Consider the following 20,169-nt stretch of genomic DNA (forward strand, 5'->3'; position numbering starts at 1 on the left):
TCAGCACAGAGCCTGACGCGGGGCTCGAACCCACGAACGTGAGATCTGACCTGAGCCGAAGCCGGAGGCTTAACCGACTGAGCCACCCAGGCGCCCCTTCCTTCCAATTTTTTAATGAAAATGTTCATACATAGAAGTTCAAAGAGTACAGTGGACACTTCTGGACTTGTCACATAGGTTCTACAATTGTTAACATCTTGCTATATTGGTTTTATCTCTTTTGAAATTACAAGTAAATTACAGATATCACATTTCAATATGTATCTTCTAAGAATAAGGACATTTTAAGGAATATTATTTATAACCATAATATTGTACTTATACAATGTTGTAATTTCATAATATCTACTAGTGAGCCCATATTCAAGTTTCCTTATTGTCTCATAATATCTTTTGTCACTTTTTTTTAATGTTTGTTTTTGAGAGAGGCAGAGACACCATGAGCAGGGGAGGGGCAGAGAGAGAGGGAGACACAACTTGAAGCAGCCCCAGGCTCTGCATTGTCAGCCCAGAGCCCTATGTAGGGCTTATTCATGAACTGTGAGATAACTTGAGCTGAAGTTGGATGCTCAACTGACAGAGTTACCCAGGCTCCCCTATCACTTTTCAAAAAGATCTAATATAAATAATTGAGGTTTATGTATGGTATTTATTTGGTTATAAGTCTCTGGTATCTTAGTCTAGAATAATTCCTCCATTTTTATTTTTAATATCATTGACTTTGAAGTACCTAGGCAGTCCAGAACCCAAGGTACCCCAATTTTATAGTTGTAAAACATGTTCCTGTAACTCTTCTGTATTAAGTATCTACTGCTGACTTAAAGATTACCCCAATACCGACGTGCCTTAGAACAACACACATTTCTTATCTCAAATTTTCTGTGAGTGAGGAATTCTGGCCCAGCTTAGCTGGATCATCTGCTTCACATGAAGCTGCTATCACAGGTTTCAGCCAAGGCTGAGGTCCCATCTGAAGGCTTCATTGGGGAAGGATGCAGTTTCATGCTCACTTACACGGTTAGTGTTCAGTTCTTTTCAAGTCATTGGACTGAGGACTTAAAATTCTTAGTTGGCTGTTGGCCAGAGGCTGCCCTCGGTTTTTTTTTTTTTTTTGCTTTAGGATCACTGGGAGCCTTTTAAAGTCTGCTTGCCATACTTATTTCTTATAAACTAAAAGCTAAATCCAAAGGCTTGGTTAGATTAAGCTTAAAATAATTGTGGCAAGAATATAGGTGTGTGCACTTTTTATATTTGCATCTATCTGTGCTTCTTTAAGATTTGTTTCCCTTACCATTACTAAAGGAGGTTAGGAAGACAAAATAGCATAATTGGCCTATTTGCCAGGTGGTTGAATGTTTTAAAAATGTTTTTTCATTTTTCTGTATTTTATTTTTTTTATTTTTTAATTTTTATGTTTATTTTTGAGCGAGAGAGAGAATGAACAGGGGGATGGCAGACAGAGAGACAGGGAGACACAGAAGCTGAACGAGGCTCTGGGCTCTGAGCTTCAGCACACAGCCTGATGCAGGGTTCGAACGCATAAGCTGTGAGATCATGACCTGAGCCAAAGTTGGACACTTACTGGACTGAGCCACCCAGGTGCCCCTATATTTTATTTAAGTGATTATCATGTTTTTACTTGTTTAATGTTTAAAATCAGGTGCTTGTTTCCTGGAGGTACTAAGGCAGGATCTTGACTTTGAGGGCAACAAGTAAACTACTTTGGTGCCTCTCACAGAGGAAAAGAGTCGGTAGAATACAGTGAGTGATGGAAGGTTTAAAGAGGAGAGAGGTGGGCCACCTGGTTGGCTCAGTTAAGTGTCTGACTTCAGCTCAGGTCATGATCTCGCAGTTCATGAGTCTGAGCCCCATATCAGGCTCTGTGCTAACAGCTTGGAGCCTAGAGCCTGCTTCAGATTCTGTATCACCCCCACTCCCCATGTTTGTCTCTCTCTCTCAAAAAATAAATAAGCATTAGAAGTGTTGTTTGTTTGTTTTTTAATAAAGAGGAGAGAAGTGACAAACAACCTTCAGTAACATAGGTAGACTGATACTGGTCCTGGGCCTTATATGATGAGGTCCTGAGACTTAAAATTTGACCTTGGGGCTCCTGGACACACTGTAATAAATCAGAAAAGTAAAATAAATGCACAAATGGCAATGATACTTTCATCAGATTTAAAGGCATATGATCTAGCAATACTTACAGGATAGATGGTAACTGAATTCAAAGCAAACCAGTTAAATAACATTGCAAAAAAAAATACAAATTTAAGTAAACTAGATAGCATGAATTAACTTCCCTCCCCACAGAGACAGTGTGAGCAGGGGAGGGGCAGAGAGAGGAGTGAGCGAGGATCCTAAGAAGGCTCCACACTATCAGCACAGAGCCTGATGTGGGGCTCCAACTGACAAAACTGTGAGATGATAACCTGAGCTGAAATCAAGAGTCAGACACTCACCTGACTGACTGAGCTCCAGGTGTGCATGTAGGTGCCTCAGCATGCATTAAGCAATTTATAATAGTGCTAAGTTTATCCTCATTATCCCTATGGGGAAATTATTGTTAGTAATCTTACTTTTACAAGTGAAGAAACTCAGAGTCAAGTAAATCTTTCTGTAGCAAGTCACCAGCAACAAAACAACGGAGAAAAGAATATTTAATAAATTTAATAAGTGTATTTAATAAATGATGTTTGCAAAGCAGGCTATCAAGATGAAGAAAAATATCAATTTGTGGTAGCCACTTCACTTTATCATAATAGCATCTAACGGTGGCTGCTCCTGGCTTGTGTGATACGTAGGGCAGAAAGGCACCTGAAACCAACTTTAAACCACATTTCTTTCATTCTTGCGTTGTCAGAGGAACTAGTAAATTCAAGAAAAGTTTGCTTATTTTTAGTTCATTTAAATTTTTTGGCAGTAAAAGTGGCAAGGGACGCAGTGTGATATAGTGAAAGAGTACTTGTTTTGGGGTTTAAAGGTATATATTTCAATGACATTTCCACCACTTGCTATGGAATTAAGTTGCTTGATCTCAGCCCCAGTTTAACCAAAGGTACACTAGGATTTCATAAAACAGAATAAAATATGTAAAATGCCTGCCACGTAATGAGTACTTACCAAGCATTTCTTTCAAAGGTAATACAAAATTATCATCTTTAACAATAAAAGTGACTGCTGTATAAAAGGAACATTTAGAAAGGGGGAAAAAACTTTGGTTTTATTGCTACTGTGAAAAAAAAATGCACATCCTTACATTTCATTTAAACTTTCTATAATGCTGCAGAACCTCACCATGAAATATAAAAGTGTTTCTGTTGGAATGTAGGAATCATATCTACCCACACCACAGCGCTAGCATTGAATAGTGACTTATGCAATATCAAGCTTGTTTTGAAGACCCTTCTCATGGTAGCAGAGAAATTCAGGACAGGAGGCTTTAGAAAGTGTGCCTATCAGGTTACCATAGCCTTGATAATACTAAATACTTTATTTAGCTAAGGCATAGGGCTGGCTGATCCTGACCGGATTCATTCATGTCTGCAGGTTGGCTGAGGACTCTGCTTTAGGCTGGCCTTGACTGGATAGTTTAGCTGGGCAGCTCAGCTCTATTTGTCTCTCATCTTTCTCTTGGGACCAGTGCGCTAACCTGAGTATATCATTTTCATGGTAATGGTGGAAGCACAAGAGTGAACTACCATAATTATAAATTTTTTTGTTTCTTTTGTCTTTGTGTTTTTTGTGTTTTTGTTTGTTTTTTTAAGTAGACTCCAGGTCCAAAGTGGGGGCTTGAGGTCAAGACCCTGAGATCAAGAGTTGTATGCTCTATCCACTGAGCCAGCCAGGTGCCCTTTTTATTTTGTTTTTAAACATTTATTTTTGAGAGAGAGAAAGAGCATGATCTGGGGAAGGGCAAAGAGAGAGGGAGACAGAATTTCTAAGGCAGGCTCAGTGCTGTCAGTGCAGAGCCCAATGCTATCTAGAATTCATGAACTGTGAGACCATAACCTGAACTAAAGTTGGTCGGTTAACTGAGGCACCCAGGTGCCCCTGTTTTTGTTGTTGTTGTTTGCCTTTGTTTTTAATACACTGTGTTTGCTACACATATGCTAACATTCCCGTGGTCAAAGTAAGTCATATGGTCAACTCCAATGGCAGAGAATTACACATCTTGCCTGTAGTGGAAGGACACTGCCAAATTACAAGGCAAAGGGCATGAATACAGAGAGAAGTGTAGAAATAGGACCCTTAAATGCAATTTACCATGGTGGTGATTTTGAAAAAAGCTCTGTATGCATCTTGAACTTCTCAGTTCAGATTGCATCCTTAGTATATGCCAGGCCCTGTATTAGCTGGTGAGACTACAAAGATATATAACATACAGCCTCTCTTCATGAGAACTACCAGTATATTGGAGAATATATTGAACAAATACCTGCAGTCAAGAGTTCTGGATGCTCTGTAGGGAAGACAATGTCTTACAAAGGAACTAGTATTTCATTTTAACAAGATTAAGAAAAGAAGCAATTTGGAAAGATTTTAAATAAGATGTGATACTTAAAAAGAATTTTAAATTTAACAAGATGCGTAAAAAAATTTTTAGACTTAACAAGTTGCATGGACACTGGGTTGTTGAACAGGCCTGGAGGGTATATTTCTAGGAGAGATATGGACTACAGAGAAAAATGCTGTTCGGATCATGCAAGGTCATACATGTTGCACATTGTATTCATTAGGAATCTAGGTTGCAAGAGAAGACAATTCAGATCAGCTTAATGAAAAAGGAGAGAATTGTTGGTTCATTGAAACAAAAATGACAGCATCAAGGAATCTCTGTGTCTTGTTTCAGCAAGTGCCTTTTGCTGGTCTCCTTCACTTAGGATCCTTCACAAGACAGATGATATGACAACTAGCACCTGTGAGGTAATTTTTTTATAGTTAAGTGGAAGACTGAATTTATTACTTAAGTGTCTCTATATAAAACTCCAGAGAAGTACTAATTGGTCCTAGCATTAATACCTATACATCCGAGGTTGATCACTGTGATAAATGCTGAGTTGCTGAAGAGTAGTTATAAAAATGACTTATAGGGGCGTCTGGGTGGCTCAGTCAGCTAAGTGTCCAACTTCAGCTCAGGTCACGATCTCATGGTCCATGGGTTCGAGCCCTACATCAGGTTCTGTGCTGGCAGCCCAGAGCCTGGAGCCTGTTTCAGATTCAGTGTCTCCCTCCCATATATTTGTTCCAGGACAGATATTGTCCTGCATTTGTTTGCTGAGCTATAAATCCACAACAATATATAGTGCTGGGTCTCTTACACTCTATAATATTATATTGAAGCATATGAAACTGTCAACATTCAATCAGTTTTGACCTCCAAAAAGGGCAATTTCATATGGTTCAACCTAAATAGACAATGGCATCTCTCTGGCTTTAAGCCAACCAACCTTGTGATGTGTCTACGACATATTCACACCATGAATCAAAGTCCTTTCCCTGTTCTCTGCACAGCAAAACTCCATGTAGAATTATCTAGTTTCTGTTAGAAAGCTGTACGAACATCTTTGTTCCAAAGCCCATGTGACGGTCAGTGTCACAGTGGGAGCTACGTCCATAACACGAAGTCTCTCTGCCGTGTGATGAAGGCGCACTCAACTATTCCCAGCAAAGCTCCTACTGACCTCCTTATTTAAAGGCTGGTTTTCGGCCACTAATCTCACTAAGGTTCTTTTACTCTCATATTTAATGAGTTCATATAATCCTAGATAAATCTGGTTCTTCATCGGAAACTATGCTATCATTCACTCATTTATTCAATACATTTTTATTAAGAACCAACTATGCAGGGGAATTGTGTTGTGTGTGTGTGTGTGTGTGTGTGTAAGAGAATATTTTACTAAGGTTATTTGGGCAGTGGGAATACAAAAGCGAGTAAAACAAAGTCCTTGGTTTCATGGAGCTTACATTCAAGTGAAAGGAGACAGACAAATACATGTACAGTGGTGTTAAGAGCACTCAGAAAGCGACACCAGTAGGTTAAGAGTCTGACGTGATCTCATGGTTCATGGAATCAAACCCCGTGTTGGGCTCTGAGTTGACAGTGTGGTGCCTGCTTGAGATTCTCTCTCTCTCTCTCTCTCTCTCTTTCTGCCTCTTCCCTGCTCACTTATATACTCTCTCTCTAAAAATAAACTTAAAAGGGCACTGAAAAACAATTAAGCAGAGTAAGAAGAATGAAGAATGCCAGAGTGAGGATGGAAGCACTTCCTGTTGTGTTTCCTTTGGTTTGTTTCTCCCCACTAGAATATAAGCTAATGAAGGCATGGATTTTGTCTATTTTGTACTTTTCCTGGTGGTCAAAACAATGCCTTTGTATTCTAGAACCAAATTATGGGAGAGTGGCCAATAACTGGGATTCGTCTGCTGAACTGATAAGTTCTTCAGGCACCTAGTCAGCAGAGCCCTGACTTCTTGTCCAGCCAAAGATATACGGGGGTTAATTGCCACGTTGCTGTAGAATGAGGTAAAAAGCAAGAAGCTTCTGAACTGATTTTATTAAAGAAAAATTTGCAGCTAGTAATTCATAAACTAGCTTTATCAGGCTGATACATTCCAGTTTAGGTTTTTATCAATCAGCTCAGGCTGCCATAACAAAGCACGGAGGACTGGGTGGCTTAAACAATAGAAATTTATTTTCTCTCAGTTCCAGAGGCTAGAGGTATAAGATCAAGGTGTTGGCAGAATTGGTTTCTGGTGAGATCTCTCTTCCTGGTTTGTAGCTGGCCTGTTCTCATCTCACACTTGCTTTTCCTCTGTGTGCACAGAAAGTGGGAGGTGGGGCTTGGAGGGGAGAGGGGAGAGGGTAAAAGGGGACCAGGTACGGCCAGGGGAGAGAAATCTTTAGTATTTTCCTCTTATAAGGACATCAGTTTTATCTGATTAGGGACTTCATTTAACCTTAATTATCTCCTTAAAGGCCCTATTGTAGAGACTTCTAGGTGGCTCACTTAAGCATTCAACTTCAACTCAGGTCATGTCCTCATGGCTCATGGGTTTGAGTCCCATATTGGGCTCTTTGTTGACAGCTCAAAGCCTGGAGCCTACTTGGGGTTCTGTGTCTCCATTCTCTTTCTCTCTCTCTCTGCCCCTCCCATGTTTGCGAGCTAGATCTCTCTCTCTCTCTCTCTCTCTCTCTCTCCCTCTCAAAAAGAAAAAGAAAACAAAAACATTTTTTTAAAAAGGCCCTATCTCCCAGTATTGATACATTTGGGGTTAGGTTTTTAACATAGACATTTTGTGGGGGGGACACAATTCCCCTCATAACAAGGTTACAAACATTATGTTATTAATTTTATGTTTTTATTTATGAGCATAATACTTTCAGTCCTTTCAGGTAAGATACTTAATGAGGCCAATATGGAACTCCTAAGAGCATAAAGTGATCAACTTCAGCATTTAACTTTCAAGGCAAAACTCAGGGTGGGGCCAGGGTGTGGAGCCAGCTATTTCCCCAGGCCTGGAATCCCCCCAGCCCTGGAATTTGTTTTAGACACTTATTAATTAAATAATCGTTGAATGACAGAGAGAGGTAGGGAATGTGGTCAAAGGGGGTTTTCTTTTTGTTTGTTTGTTTGTTTTTGATGTTTTATTATTTATTTTTGAAACAGAAAAAGCAAGAGCTGGGGAGGGGCAGAGAGAGGGAGATGGGAACGGAAGTAGACTCTGAGCTGACAGCAGAGTGATGTAGGGCTGGAACTCAGGAGCCGAAAGATCATGACATGAGCCTGTCAGCTTAGCCAACTGAACCACACAGGTGCCCCAAAGGGAAGTTTCTTTTTAACTGCTTTCTGTCACTCAAGTGAAAGATACAGGATTACTATCACTTAGCTAGTGTTGCCCAGGGCCCTATCTTTATTCTTCAGTGGCTAAAGCCCCTCCTGAGACCCATCACCCCTGACAAATGAGGACACCTTTTTAAAAAATGTATTTTTGATGCTGATTTTTTTTTAATTTTTATTTTTGAGAGAGAGAGAGAGCAGTGGAGGGGCAGAGAGGAAGACAGAGGATCTGAAGCAGCTCTGTGATGATAGCAGGGAGCCCAGTGTGAAGCTGGAACTTATGAGCTCTCAGATGATGACCTGAGCCAAAGTCTGACCCTTAACCAACTGAGCTACCCAGGCACCCTTGAGTCTGATTTTAAAACCTAGCTTGTGTTTAGATTCAAAATCCTACCCAGCAACCCACAAAATCTAACCCTGATAAAGCTATGACACATACTCAGTTTACAAAAACTCACTCAAGTCATGTACTTGTCCCTCATGCACTCAATGAAGGAAATATATAATCTCCAGAAATACTCCCTAAATTCTCTTGTCTTCCATTTGCTGCCCCCAGGCACTGCTGAAAATCCAAATCTTTTGCATTTCTTGCCTCAAATTCTTTTTGAGGGGAAGGACACAGAGAGAGAGAGAGAGAGAGAGAGAGAGAGAATTCCAAGCAGGCTCAGCACTGTCAACTGGGGCTTGAACTAGCAAACTGCAAGGTCATGACCTGAGCTGAAATCAAGAATCAGTCACTTAAACGACTGAGCCACCCAGGCACCCAGCCTCAAGTTCTTTCTAAGCATGGCCTGGGATTTCCTTACCAATCCTGTGCACTCCTAAACTCTTCTTGTTTTCCTCTCCTTCAAAAACCAAAAACTAGTCTGAAAAGGCAATTTTTGAGGAAGAGAGGGAGAGAGAAAAGATAGGAACACAGATATGCCAATATTTTCCCCTGTTCCTCTCTCCCATCTCACCGACATAAATAATTAACATACATTTACGAGGTCAACACACCAATTGTGGTAGATAAACGGTTAACCTTATTAGCATAAGATGATGAGGAAATAGTGTACCAACCAATGGTAAAGTATTCAACATTGTAAATAAAAAGATATATGCACCCCTACATTTACTGTATCATTATTTACAATAGCCAAGATATGGAAGCAACCTAAGTGTCAATTGAAAGATGAATGGGTAAAGAAGGTGTGTGTGTGTGTACACAGTGGAATACTACTCAGCCATAGGAATGAGATCGTACCATTTGCAATGGACGGACCTAGAGGGTATAATGCTAAGTGAAATAAGGCAGTCAGAGAAAGACAATTACCATATGATTTCACTCTGATATGGGATTTAAGAAAAAACAATGAGCAAGGAAAAAGTGAGTCAAACAAATAAAACAAAAAAACAGACTCTTAGATACAGAGAACAAACTGGTGGTTGTCAGAGGGGAAGTAGGTGGGGTACAGGTGAAATAAAGGAAATTGAGACTACATTTGTCTTTTCTTTTTAAATAGAATCTCTTTAATGTTTATTTATTTATTTTGAGAGAGTGTGTGTGTGCACGAGCAGGGGAGGAACAGAGAGAGAGAGGGAACAAGAGAATTCCAAGCAGGCACCATGCGCTGTCAGCTTAGAGCCCACATAGGGTTGGATCTCAACTGTGAGATCATGAGCCCAGTGGAAATCAAGGGTTGAACGTTTAGCCAACTGACCCACCCAGGCGCTCCATGAAACGAATATAACACTGTACATTAATTATACTTGAATTAAAATAAAAAATGCAAGTTAAAACTCTATTATGATATGTTAGAAAAAAATCAAGGTTTCCGTGTTTGGGTGACATTTTAAGTTGGATCAACCTTTCTTCAAAAGAATCTAATAAAATAGGACAAGAAACATACAGTGTCGATAAATTTGTTTTGGGGGAACAAAATACGATAAAATCATGTAAATCTCTTTCTTAAGCTGTTCAGAGCTACACTATTGTAAAACATAACAGACTGTCAGTAACCTAACCGCCAGCATTTGAATATTAAACAAATTGAGAAAGAATACGGTGAAATACTAGACTCAAATGTCTTTAGAAGTGAAAAGGACACAAGCCTAAAAATGATTGTTAACGGGGAAAAACAAGGAGGCACAAGACTCTAGGTACAATTCCCTAAAATACACTTCAAAAAAAGATTCCCCGATGATGATGAGGATATTGATGATGAGATTTTCCCAAGTTCTCTTTATTGTTCTAACGTTTTAATGTCATATAAAAATTAGAAGTCAAATGAAAATGAACAAAAACTACACCTTTACCTTACTATTTGTGCACGACATTTGAGAGGCGGTATCAATAAGGCAAAGAGCTTTGTAAAGCACCACCTGGCGTCCTTTGCAGAGGCATGGAAACCTGAACGCGACCAGACAACCTGCGAGCCGTCCCCAAACTCAAGCCAAGCTCCACGGCTCGCCGAGGAAGCTCCGTTGGTCCCGGCCCGCCTTCCAGGAACGCCTCCTGGGCTCTGCGACGAAGCCGGAAGTGACGCACAAGCTGCGACGCCGGCGCTGGCAGTCGGCTGCCGCCGCCGCAGCCGCCGGAGTGGCCTTTAGGTAGCTTTAGAGACCTAAACATCACTGGATGTTTGCAGCAGGAGGATCATGACGGGGAAGAAGTCTTCCCGGGAGAAGCGGCGAAAACGAAGTGGTCAGGAGGCGGCCGCGTCGCTCGCGGCACCGGACCTGGTACCCGCTCTCGCCAGTAGCGGCAGTGGGAGCACCAGCGGCTGTGGCAGCACCAGCGGCTGCGGGAGCGTCACCTGCTGTGGAAACACCAGCTTCAGTGGAAGTGTCACCGGCGGTGGGAGCGGCGGCAGCTGCTGGGGCGGGAGCAGCGTGGAGCGCAGCGAGCGCCGGAAGCGGCGGAGCACTGACTCATCTTCCAGCGTCTCGGGGTCCCTGCAGCAGGTGCGTGCGCGGCTTCCCGCTGCTGTCTCAGTGACCGCATTCTCTGACGGAGGCGGGCGGAGAGCTGGATGTGGCGGCGGATGGAGGTCTGGTTGTGGCTCAGCGCTGCGACCCCGAGGTTCCGTCCTTTCTTGAGGTTCATTTTCCTCAGTACCTGTGAACCGCACACTGCCATCTTGAACTTAAAGTTTCTGATTGCAGATCGTCTAGCGCCTTGCGTTTGACCCCTTCCACTCCTATGGCAGTCTGTCTGAAAAATAGGGGTCGGGGGCTAGCCATCGACGGCCATGAAAGCCACGCTTTACTTCTCTCTTCATCTTCACCTTTTAATAGATTATGAATAACTTCACGTTACAGGATGAGAAAATTGAGGCTCAAAGAGGTTAATGAAGTTTACCCACAGTCATAGTTTGTTAATAACCCTTAAATTTGAATGCAGTATCTAATTATAAAAGCCATGTCCTTTATATTTTAGCTATCTACCAGGATACCGCTATTTTTTAAAAAAGTTTGCTTATAAGACAAAAGCCTGAATGCCTAAACTTCATACGACACAGAAATAAAGGAAAAAGCGTAAAAGTCTTTTTAAGTTTCCCGATTATTTGCTATGCAGCCTCTTCATTAACTCTTGTCTGATGTGTGTATTTAAGTTCCTACATGTAAACTTTGTTGTGCTATTGCCCCTATAGAACTAGATAACACCTTATTTTTCAGTGACTGCAGGATAGTCCATTTTGTAATTGATGAATGTTTAGGGTTTTAGTTTTCTTGCTATGGGAGAGGTAACACGTAAATGAACTGTTGTACATACGTATTGTGGAACAGTTACTTTAGGATAGACTCTAAGAAGTGAAATTGCTGGGTCAGAGTTTATACATTTTTAAAAAATTGGTAGAAGAGCGCCTGGTTGGCTCAGTCCTTAAGCCTAGGACTCGATTTCAGTTAAGGTCATGATCTGTTTGTGGGTTCCAACCTTGTGTTGGGGTCTGCATTGACGGCATTGGAACCTACTGGGGATTCTCTCTGTCTCTTCCCCACCCACTGGCTTTCTGTCTCAAATAAACACAAAAACAATACAAAATAGAAAGATTTGGTATGTACCTCTAAATGCTTTCCAAAAAAGGCTTTACTCATTTATAGTCTAAACATCACAAAAGACTACCCATTCCTGCAAATATTCACTATATCTATGTTTTAAAAATTTGTCAGCTTAATGGGTGAGATTAAAGTTTTATGTTTTATATACTCTTGATTAATAGTGAGATTGAACATTTTAATATTTTTATTTACCATTGGATTCCTTATTATGTAAATTGGATTTTTGTGGGGTTTTTTTCAGCTTTTTTTTTTTTAATTCGTTTTTGAGAGAGAGCACAAGTGAGGGGAGGCAGAGAGAAAGGGAGATACAGAATGTGAAGCAGGCTCCAGGCTCTGAGTCATGGGCACAGAGCCCAACATGGGGCTAGAACCCACGAAGTGTGAGATCGTGACCTGAGCTGAAGTGGGAGGCTCAACCGACTGAGCCACCCAGGTGCTCCAGTTATTTTCGGCTTTTTACTGATAAGTTCTGAATCTTTCTACGTAAACTCTTGGTTCTAATCCTCTGTGTAAAGTATATTGCAAAAGTTACTACAACTTTATGGGGCGCCTGGGTGGCTGAATCAGTTAAACGCTCTCTGACTTTGGCTCAGGTCATGATCTCACCGTTTGTGAGTTCTAGCCCCACATCAGGCTCTCTTGCTGTCAGCCCAGAGCTTGCTTTGAATCCACTGTCTCCCATGCTCTCTCTGTCCCTCCCCCACCTGCGCTCTCTCTCTTTCTCTCAAAAATATGTGAACATTAAAAAAAAAAAGAGGAAGCTCTTTCCATATTTTCTTCCCAACCTGTGCTAAAACTATTCTTTATTCTAATATTTTATCTTTATTTTTTAAGTTTATTTATTTTGAGAGAGAGAGCGTGGAAGGGGCAGAGAGAGGGAGGGAGAGAATCTCAAGCAGGCTTTGTACCATTAGAGTGGAGCCTGATGTGGAGCTGGAACCCATAAACCATGAGATAATGATCTGAGCCAGAGTCAGACCCTTAACCAACAGAGCCATTAAGCGCCCCTAAACATTACATCTTTAAATTGGGAGTTGTGGAAACACAGAAACCCATTTATTTTTATGCATTTTCTTGTATTTAGCCATATAATTAATAATTAGTTTCAAATGACTTAGAAAAATTTGTATTAACAGGGAATTTTTTCTTTTTCAGCACTAATATTTCTTGTTTTTTGTACTTTTGCATTATCTAAGACTTTTGGTGTAGTGTTTAACAGAAGCAATGATAGTAGGCATTTTTTCCCCAATTGTTTTTGTGTGTGTGTGTGTGTGTGTGTGTGAACATTTCTTTTTTTTTTTTTTCTTTTTGGAGCATTTCTAATATTACATTTGCCAAAGGTTATGAAGGATACTTTGATCAAGTTAAGGAGGTATTCTCCAATTCCTAGTTCGCTGAGGGTTGTAAAGTGTTACTAGATGCTTCTATGGCATTCTGTTGAGATGATCACATAGTTCTCCTCCTTTAATCTGAAAATGTAATTAAAATTTTTTTTAATGTTTAGTTTTAAGAGATAGAGAGACAGAGACAGAGCGCAAGTGGAAGAGGGGCAGAGAGAGAGGGAGACACAGAAACCAAAGCAGGCTCCAGGCTCTGAGTGTCAGCACAGAGCCTGATGTGGGGCTTGAACTCAGGAATCCTGAGATCATGACCTGAGGCAAAGTCAGACACTTAACTGACTAAGCCACCCAGGTGTCTCTGAAAATGTAATTTTTCATAAGTGGTAAATTAACTCACGTTGAAATATCTTGTAATCTTGGGATAGATCCTATTTGGTTTGCTGGTTTGGTTATTGTACTCAGCTGGAATTTGGTATTCTTTTTGTCTTATATTTGTAAGTTAAATCAGCCTATGGTTTTATTTGTGTAGGTATCATGTCCGGTTTTGGTATCAAGATTATGCTAGCCTCATGGATTGATTTTGGGGAAGCTTTGCATTCTGAGGATGTGTTCCAGAATAGTTTATATCTATCTATCTTTCTATCTATTTATCAATCTTTCTCTCTTTCTCTTTCTCTCTTTCCTTCTCTTTCTCTTTCTCTCTTTCTCTCCTCTTTCTCTCTCTTTCTCTCTCTCTTTCTTCTCTCCCTGGTTTCTTCCCTCCCTCTCTCTCTCTCTTTCTTAATTTCTCTCTCTCTCTCTCTCTCCCCCTCCCTCCCTCCTTCCCTCCCTCCCTCCCTCCCTTCAGGAGAAAGAGTGCAAGCCAAGAATGGGTAGAGAGAGGGGAACAGAAGAGCCAAAGCATGCTCTGCACTGACAGCAGTGAGCCTAATATGGGGCTCAATCTCACAAACTGTGAGATCATGACCTGAGCTGAAGTTGGATGCTCAACTGACTGAGCCACTCAGGTGCCCCAGTTTCTTTTTCTTGAAGATGTATCAGAACTGGACTATTGGACCATATAGCTGTGTGGGTCTGGTGGGTTTTTTAGGGGCAGTTTTATTTATTTATATGTTTTTACTTTTTTCCCCCCTCCAATTCTTTGATAGTTATAGATCTATTCAGTTTTTCCACACTTTCTAGATTTAATTTTGAATATCATCATTCTTAAATTATCTTCATATCTTTTGTACTCTTTATCATGATGAGAGGCCAATAAGCTACATATTGTAAACATTAGCACACAGAACTAAACCCTAGTTCTAATTTATGAAGGAAAAAAGGTCAATATATATTAGGTATGTAGAGAAGATCTCAGAATTCTGAATGCCATTATATCTGTTGTATATTGCATTTCCTGTTACTATTTTTGGTAACAGCTTTATAGAGCTATAATTCGTATACCATATAATTAACATCTTTCAAGTATACAGTTCACTGGTTTTGAGCATATTCATGGAGTTGTGCAACCATCACTGTGGTCAATTTTAAAATACTTTCATCACTCCTGAAAGAAACCCAATTTACCTTTCAGCTCTCATCCCTAACACCCCTACCACATTCCATCCCTGGGCAGTCACTACTTACTATCTCTATAGATTTATAGATTTTCCTGTTCTGGACATTTTATGTGAGTGGAACAATATTTCATTGAATGGCTGTTCCATAATTGGTTTTTCCGTTTTTCACTTGATGGACATTTGGATTATTTCCACCATTTGGCTATTAGGAATAATGCTGCTATGAACGTTTGTGTACCAGTTTTTGTGCAGGCGGATGGTTGTGTTTCTCTTGGATGTATATCTAGGAACGAGATTGCTGGGTCATATGGTAACTTTCTGAGGAGCTGACTGTTTTTCCAAGCAGCTGTACCACTTTCTCTTCCTGCTAGCAGTGTGTGAGAGCTCCAGTTTCTCTGCATCCTCACTAACACTTGAATTACTTTGTGAGCCATTAAAATAAGAGCTAATGTTCTTTACTTTTTCAGGCTAATAATCATAGTATTCTTTAAAATTGGCATGTTTTTAAACCTCTTTTAAAACAATTCTGTTAGAAAATATAAAGAAACCTACCTGAACTATATACCCAGGGAAAATTTTCTTGAAGAAATGCCTTTTGAGTTGACATCTGGATTTGTTAATTTTAAGAGGATAGTACGGGGGGAGGAAGGGGGAAGAAAGACTGTTCTAGGGGGAACGGTACATACAAAAGCCCTGCCTGTATGAGGTGAAGGGAAAACAGGTTATATTTGAATCCTTCAGCAAAGGTTGTTGTGTTTGTAGCACAAGGAGTGCACAGGGAAGGCCCAGATAGGCTTTATTACCCAAAGACCAGTGTGAATTCACTGAAAGGTTATAAATAAGGAGGATGAGTGTATGTACATTTTATAGAATATATCCTAGTAATAGTATACCAAACAGATTGGAGAGACAGATTAGATGTAAGGCATCCAGTTAAATAGCTGTTAAGGTAATCTAGGCAAAAGATGATGGTACTTTGGACCAGGATTATGGCAGTAGATTGGGAGAGACTGATAGATTTGGGAGATAGGAGGTAAAACTGACAGAAATGTCTTAAATTACTTGGCTGCTTTGAATATGATTAAATTACATAGCATTTAAAAAATGAGCATAGCTCCTGATAAGCAGTAATACTTTATTATTATTTTTGCTGCTATCCCATTCCGTCTTACGAATTTAAGAAGAGTAATTTTGCATAAAATTTTGGATTGAGTGTCCTGCTAGGTTAATATCCTAATTCTTCAGAAGTCTAAAATTATAGATCACTCAGTAGTGAGTGTGTGTGTATATATATGTACATATGTGTGTATATATATATCTTTTTAATGTGGAGGATTTCCTTTTATGTGTCCTTAGATAGTATTTTTTCACTTAATATCACCTTATCAAGTTAATTGTAGTATGTAGAGTAGTAGGAAAGTATATTGAACAACTAAATATACTTATTAATGGCTTTAGGTAAATAATCTGTGCAAGCAAAGAATTTGGAAATGTTTAATGAAGTAGTTATTAAATATAAATGTATGACATCATATATATACTCCATTATTTAATGGTTCATTGTCTTTTTTAATTTTAGGATACCAAATACCTTCTGCCAACTTTGGAAAAAGAATTGTTCTTGGCAGAGCATAGTGACCTTGAAGAAGGTGGACTGGACCTGACTGTGTCATTAAAACCAGTTAGTTTCTATATATCAGACAAAAAAGAAATGCTTCAGCAGTGTTTCTGTATCATAGGCGAGAAGAAGTTACAGAAGATGCTTCCTGATGTATTAAAGGTATTTCATTACATCTGTCATTGAATTATACACATATATAGAAATATACCAATAATCTTTTTGTAGAAATCATTTTATTTTATGTAAATTATATAATTGGATGTTTTCAGCTAAAACAAGCTACTTCAAAAAGATTTAAAAAAAGAATTTTGGAGAACTGTTGTATATTGTTTTGTATATTTAAAAGCCTGCCGAGAGGAGTACTTGGGTGTCTTAGTTGGTGAGCATCCAACTTCGGTTCAGGTCATGATGTCACAGTTCCTGAGTGGTTCGTGAGTGTGAGCCCCACATAAGGCTTGTGGCACAGAGCAGTTTTCGAATCCTCTGTCGCCCACTCTCTGCCCCTTCTTCGTGTGCGCGCGTTCGCTCTCTCTGGCTCTCTCTCAGAAATTAAAGATAAATAAATAAACATTTGCCAAGAAAAAAAATGTAGCAATATATTGTGTTTAAGTAAGGAATTTATTGACCTTTTGGAAATAAATTCTGTTAAATGCAGGCAATTTTAGTAACTAAATTAGAAGTATAATTCTTTCTGGTGCTTTAAGAAATAATAATTCCATTTAACAGGGCATAATATTGGTTGGTAAAAGCTTACATTTCATTAAATTTGGAAGTATTTTCATATATTTATTTATGGTATTCTAATTTTACAGTTGTGGAAATAAGGCTTAGAAGATCTAAGATGTTTAGAACAAGCCGTTGAGTATTTAAAACATTAGAGGACTTACCTAACAAATAGGCTGCTATGAAAAACATCTGAGCACTTGTACTCCTTAGTTTGGTCTGTCCTAAAAAACATGACTTTATTCTCATCAAGTATCTGTAAATTATAACATTTACATGTTAATTGACCATTTTCCAGATTTCATCTCAGGAAAAGATTTATGTGGCTTTTAATTTGTTTTAATGTAAGATTTTGCTAACCAGACTTTTTTTTTATGATTGTTGTTTTCTAGTTTACATTAGTGCTGTATTATTTAACTGTATTTTTTTTAATGTTATTTTCTTTAGAACTGTTCAATAGAAGAAATTAAAAAACTGTGCCAGGAACAGTTAGAGCTCCTATCTGAAAAAAAAATCTTGAAGATTCTTGAGGGTAAGAACATATTTCTACACTCTGTAACTTATTAGTTAATATTTAGTCTAAATCCTAGGTTATTTTTTTAACTTGAATATTACCTTAATTTCATTACTGGGTAATCATTAAGTAATTTTATTTCTGTTTGTACTTTGAAGTATAGTTTACATATCAGAATAGCATTTCAAGAATAGACTTTTTGAATCATTTTCTGAAGTCAAGTGTGTAGGTAAGAGCATAAACTTGTACACAATAATAAAACAAAATAAAATTGTTGAGATAGCTTTTCTTAAAATAGTTTTTTATTTTCTGCTTTCGATTCTTAATGCTTTTAATTGCCTATTGCATACTGCTTTTGCTCTAATAAGACCCGGATGCAGAGTGGGAAGAATTTCTCCCAGTTTGCCTGCATTTATCTGTCTGCCTGAAGCATGACTTTGTGACATTATTACCTGTAGAATTTTAGATTTTCAAGCTTTTTTTTTCTTTTGGAACTGTACAAGGATTTTAGCATTAACATTACAAGAGAAGAAGCAGAAAAATGGAGACACTGGATTTCCAGAGATAACATCTTTTTTAAATGTAAAATGATTTAATGGGGTTACCTGGCTAGCTCAGTTGGTAGAGCATATGACTCAGCCTTGTGAGCTTGAGTGGGTATAGAAGTTACTTAAAAATAAAACCTTGAAAAAAAGAGAAAATAAAAAAATTTAAATGGTTTAGTGGAATTTAACTTTGCTAATAGATGTATATATCTGGGTTTAGTCTGTAAGTATACATACACACACAAAACATATCTATAAAATAAAGTGAAGGCAATGAAAAATACTTAATAAAGCTTTGAAAAAGCTCTTTTTAAATATAAGCAATTAAAAATGGCCTCTTTCAATAACTCTAAAGTTCTTTAATTTGCATCACTTTGCTGGATGACACTTTATGTTATGATTAAATTGTTCTGACATTTCATAAGCATGCTTTCAATAGTTTATTTTATTTATAAGGTGACAATGGTATGGACTCTGATATGGAAGAGGAGGCAGATGATGGCCCTAAGATGGGATCTGATTTAGTCAGTCAGTAAGTTAAAAACTTTCATTTCCATTTCAAAATTTCTTTGGTGTTCCTTCAGTGATTTCTTACCTCAAGAATGTGATTGTTTTTCTGTGTTGTATTTATATAAAATGATCCAACAGTGTAGAATTGATTTGTTTGCTTGTAGTAATTGGTCCTTTTGGTATATATGAGCATATAGTTAATTGCTTTCAGGATTAAAATTATTTTCTTAAATTACTACTCATAGATACAAAACAGTGATGCCAGCCTGAAGCCGAATCACTTCTGTAATTTGGAATTTGAATTTACTACTAGTGATACCCACAATTTATTAAGTACTTTCTCTACCAGGTATTATGTTAGTAGTTTAGATCACTTTAACTCACTGAATGCTTCTAGTAACTTTTTTTTCCCTAGTACCTGTTAATGTCTGGTGATAATTGTCTCACTTCACAGATGAGATAGTAAGGTGGTTCATTTTGTATAGGTACATAAAATTTGACTATTGTGATGATAAATAATGCCCAGAGTTTTGGGGATGCTAATACAAACCTTTTTATTTGTAAAAATTTCAAGCTTACATAAAAACTGAATCATATAATGAAATCAGCAACATTAACATTTTGCTATTTTTGCTTTCTCTCTTATCATTTGTTTTTTCCTCTCAGAGCTATTTGCTTTAGTTTGTTAGGACTGCCATAGCAAAATACCATAGACTGATTGACTGGAGGCTGGAAGTTCTAGATCAAGATATTGACAGGGTTGGTTTCCTCTGAGGCCTCTCTTGGTTTGCAGATGGCTACTTTGTTGCTGCCTCTTGATTTGTTTTCCCTGCTGTCTGTGTGTCCTGATCTCTTCTTATGAAAAGGATACCAGATTGGATTAGGGTGCACCATAATGGCCTCATTTTAACTTAATTACCTCTTTATTTAAAAAAAAAAACTTTAATGTTTATTTATTTGGAGGCGGGCAGAGAGAGAGGGAGACAGAATCTGAAGCATACTCCAGGCTCTGAGCTGTCAGCACAGAGCCTGACACAGGGCTCAAACTCACAAACCATGAGATAATAACCTGAGCTGAAGTCGGACACCTAACTAGCTGAGCCACCCAGGTGCCCCACTTAATTACCTCTTTAAAGGTTCTGTCTCCAAAATAATCATATTCTTTTTTTTTTTTAAGTTTATTTTTGAGAGAGAGCGAGCAGGGGAGGGACAGAGAGAGAGAGAGAGGGAGAGAGAGACTCCCAAACAGGCTCCACACTGTCAGCCAGAAGCCTAGTGTGGGGCTCGAACTCATAGAATGTGAGATCATGAGATCATGACCTGAGCTGAAACCAAAGAGCTGGATGCTTAACCGACTGAGCCACCCAAGTGCCCCCAAAATAGTCATATTCTGAAATACTGGAGTTAGGGCTTCAACTTATGAATTTTTTAGTGGGGCAAGACATAGTTAAGCCCATAAATCTGTTTTCTTG

At 38.8% G+C, this 20,169-nt stretch overlaps 1 protein-coding gene across 1 annotated transcript in view; it reads left to right on the plus strand.

The window, feature by feature from the left end:
- Window positions 1–10,381: 10,381 nt before the first annotated feature.
- CAAP1 (caspase activity and apoptosis inhibitor 1) overlaps window positions 10,382–20,169 on the plus strand; it is a 51,935-nt gene continuing 42,147 nt past the window's right edge. Inside the window, exons 1-4 of the mRNA XM_029919870.1 lie at window positions 10,382–10,787; window positions 16,364–16,564; window positions 17,576–17,660; window positions 18,644–18,719. Of these exons, the coding sequence (XP_029775730.1) occupies window positions 10,482–10,787; window positions 16,364–16,564; window positions 17,576–17,660; window positions 18,644–18,719 (668 nt within the window). The 5' untranslated portion in view covers window positions 10,382–10,481. The remainder of the gene's footprint in view (window positions 10,788–16,363; window positions 16,565–17,575; window positions 17,661–18,643; window positions 18,720–20,169) is intronic.

The sequence above is a fragment of the Suricata suricatta genome, chromosome 13, assembly GCF_006229205.1.
Source record: "Suricata suricatta isolate VVHF042 chromosome 13, meerkat_22Aug2017_6uvM2_HiC, whole genome shotgun sequence".
Taxonomy (NCBI): domain Eukaryota; kingdom Metazoa; phylum Chordata; class Mammalia; order Carnivora; family Herpestidae; genus Suricata; species Suricata suricatta.